General features: G+C 46.3%; 1 protein-coding gene across 2 annotated transcripts in view; it reads left to right on the top strand.

Annotated features, from left to right (window-relative positions):
* The window catches only part of LOC130406256 (homeobox protein otx5-A-like), a 2367-nt gene extending 620 nt beyond the window's left edge, over positions 1-1747 (top strand). Inside the window, exons 2-3 of one of the 2 annotated variants that reach the window (XM_056611732.1) lie at positions 531-682; positions 1109-1747. In XM_056611732.1, coding sequence (XP_056467707.1) covers positions 531-682; positions 1109-1747 — 791 coding nt within the window. Of the gene's footprint in view, positions 1-491; positions 683-1108 lie in introns of both variants that reach the window. The other variant, XM_056611731.1, reaches the window with a different exon arrangement.
* Positions 1748-2500: the final 753 nt, after the last annotated feature.

Genomic DNA, 2500 nt, shown 5'->3' with positions numbered 1-2500 from the left:
ATTTACTCTAACTCTTACTTATCATTTAAAAAAACTTCACAGATTTCTTACATCATTATTTCGTTTGGTTGGTTTCGAATACCCCCCGTTTCTTAAATATTTAGATTAAACCTGCCTTGTATTGTGTAATTTCAGACTTTTAAATGTTGAATATTTTCAGACAGAAAAACGAAAACGAAAGACAAAAGAAAGATATATTTTACGCTTTAGAAGTATCTATATAGTAAAACAAGGAGATCGAGCAACATATCAACTTGCGGTAAACTATAATATAATATTACTTCCACGCAGAATAGTCTACGAACACAGAAAATAACGAAAAAATTAGTTGCATATTTTTAACATGCAAAACTTTGCCAATTACTTGCATTCCATGCACCACTAAATAATAAAAATTTACTTCATCCAGAAGGACTCTTGGCTTCCAAAAAAATACCAGTCAAAATCAATCTGAAAAAAAAGAAAAAGCACTTCGTTATATTTTTAAGAAGAACAATGGAGAACTGATTTATTTAATTTCCTTTCCGCAGACACACCGCGCAAGCAGCGCAGGGAGCGCACCACCTTCACCCGCGCTCAGTTGGACATCCTGGAGGCGCTGTTTGCCAAGACGCGCTACCCGGACATCTTCATGAGGGAGGAAGTGGCCCTGAAAATCAACTTGCCCGAGTCCCGCGTCCAGGTAACCATTAAGTCACGGAACTTCCACTGTCAAACTTTTTTTGTTTCAATGAAGAAAGATCTTAAGCTGCAATCATCGATTTTTATAATGTCCCACTTTGTTTTGATTAAGTCGTGGTTGAGTCTTATCTCTCTTTTCATTCGTCTCTCAAACAATCAGCAATAGTCTCTCAAACAATCATCAATAGTCTAACGGAGGCCTCAGAACTGTGAGAATCTATCAAAACACAATCGATCAAAACAAACTGCTGTGAGTTATACATTACTGACTGCAGCTTTAATACATAGTCCCACATTCATTTATAAATATATTATGTGGATACCTTACTTGGATACGAACCAAATACAGTTCACAATGATAATGTTGAAGCAGCATTTGATGGTGGAATGGAAACATACTAAACTCCGCCCCCCCTGCCCCCTCCAGGTCTGGTTCAAGAACCGCAGGGCCAAGTGCCGCCAGCAGCAGCAGCAGAGCACCGGCCAGTCCAAACCGCGGCCTCCCAAGAAGAAGGCGTCCCCGTCGCGCGACCTCAACAACGATGCCTCGGTCAACGTGGGCAACGGGCCCTACAGCCCCCAGCCCCCTCCCCCGGGCACCTCCATCACGCCCAGTGCCAGCGCGGCCAGCGCCACCGTGTCCATCTGGAGCCCGGCCTCCATCTCCCCGCTGCCGGACCCCCTGTCCGTGTCCTCGGCCAACTGCATGCAGCGCTCGGGGGGCTACCCCATGGCCTACAGCCAGGCCCCGGCCTACAGCCAGAGCTACGCCGGCTCCTCGTCCTACTTCACGGGCCTGGACTGCAGCTCCTACCTGTCCCCCATGCACCCCCAGCTGTCGGGCACCGGGGGCGCCCTGAGCCCCATCACCGCCTCCTCCATGGGGGGGCCTCTCAGCCAGTCCCCCGCCTCGCTGTCCTCCCAGGGCTACACGGCCGCCTCGCTGGGCTTCGGCGCTGTTGATTGTCTGGACTACAAGGACCAAACTGCCTGGAAGCTCAATTTCAATGCCACTGACTGTCTGGACTACAAAGACCAGAACTCCTGGAAGTTCCAGGTCTTGTAGATTGATGTGCAGGAGGTGGGGTTAGAGGGGATGGGGTGGCGGCGGGAAAGGTGTAGCTGAGGAAGGGAACATCATGCCAGGTGAACAATACTCAAGATGATGTGTGGACGTTTAGATTGATTAATGAATAACCAAGAAAAAACAACAGCAACGAATGACAGCCGTTTGTAGTTGCAATCTGGTATTTTTTGGCTCTGTGATTGTAACAAAGAAAGTTGATATCGATGTTGAAAAGAAACTTAAACTTGATTCAATTGATAGAAAATTTAAGTGATTGAAATGTACTAAATCATAAAACCTAGTTCACTGGGAATCAACTTCAATTGCAATTGCCTTGGATTCAATCTAACACAGTGCCCGCTACGCCCTCAATACTACAGCACCACCACACAGGGCCTCCATGTAGCAGCAGCCAATACTGTGTCTGTGTAATGTCTGAGAAAAGACCCTGAAATAAGAGCGCTTCCATGTTTTTTCCTTAAAAAAACAGGAAACTGGTTCAGGATACGAGATGATGACCCTGACTTCTATGATGTATTTATTTTCAAAAGCTGCTTTTATACGACCATCCCTGAGCTGACTCCAACAGCTCGCAAGGCAACGCTGCTTATCCCCCATTAGACAAACACAAAAGGCAGGCAGAAGTTGGTGTCCTTATGGCTGACAGTTATTCTCAACATCTAACCAGTGAGACAGCTTAGAGTGCTGAAACAATAGTCCTTTGTATTGAGTTGGACCTTCTGATCGGGCCGA

Source organism: Gadus chalcogrammus, chromosome 16 (assembly GCF_026213295.1).
Source record: "Gadus chalcogrammus isolate NIFS_2021 chromosome 16, NIFS_Gcha_1.0, whole genome shotgun sequence".
Lineage (NCBI taxonomy): Eukaryota > Metazoa > Chordata > Actinopteri > Gadiformes > Gadidae > Gadus > Gadus chalcogrammus.
This window is presented reverse-complemented; position numbering and strand designations above follow the sequence as displayed.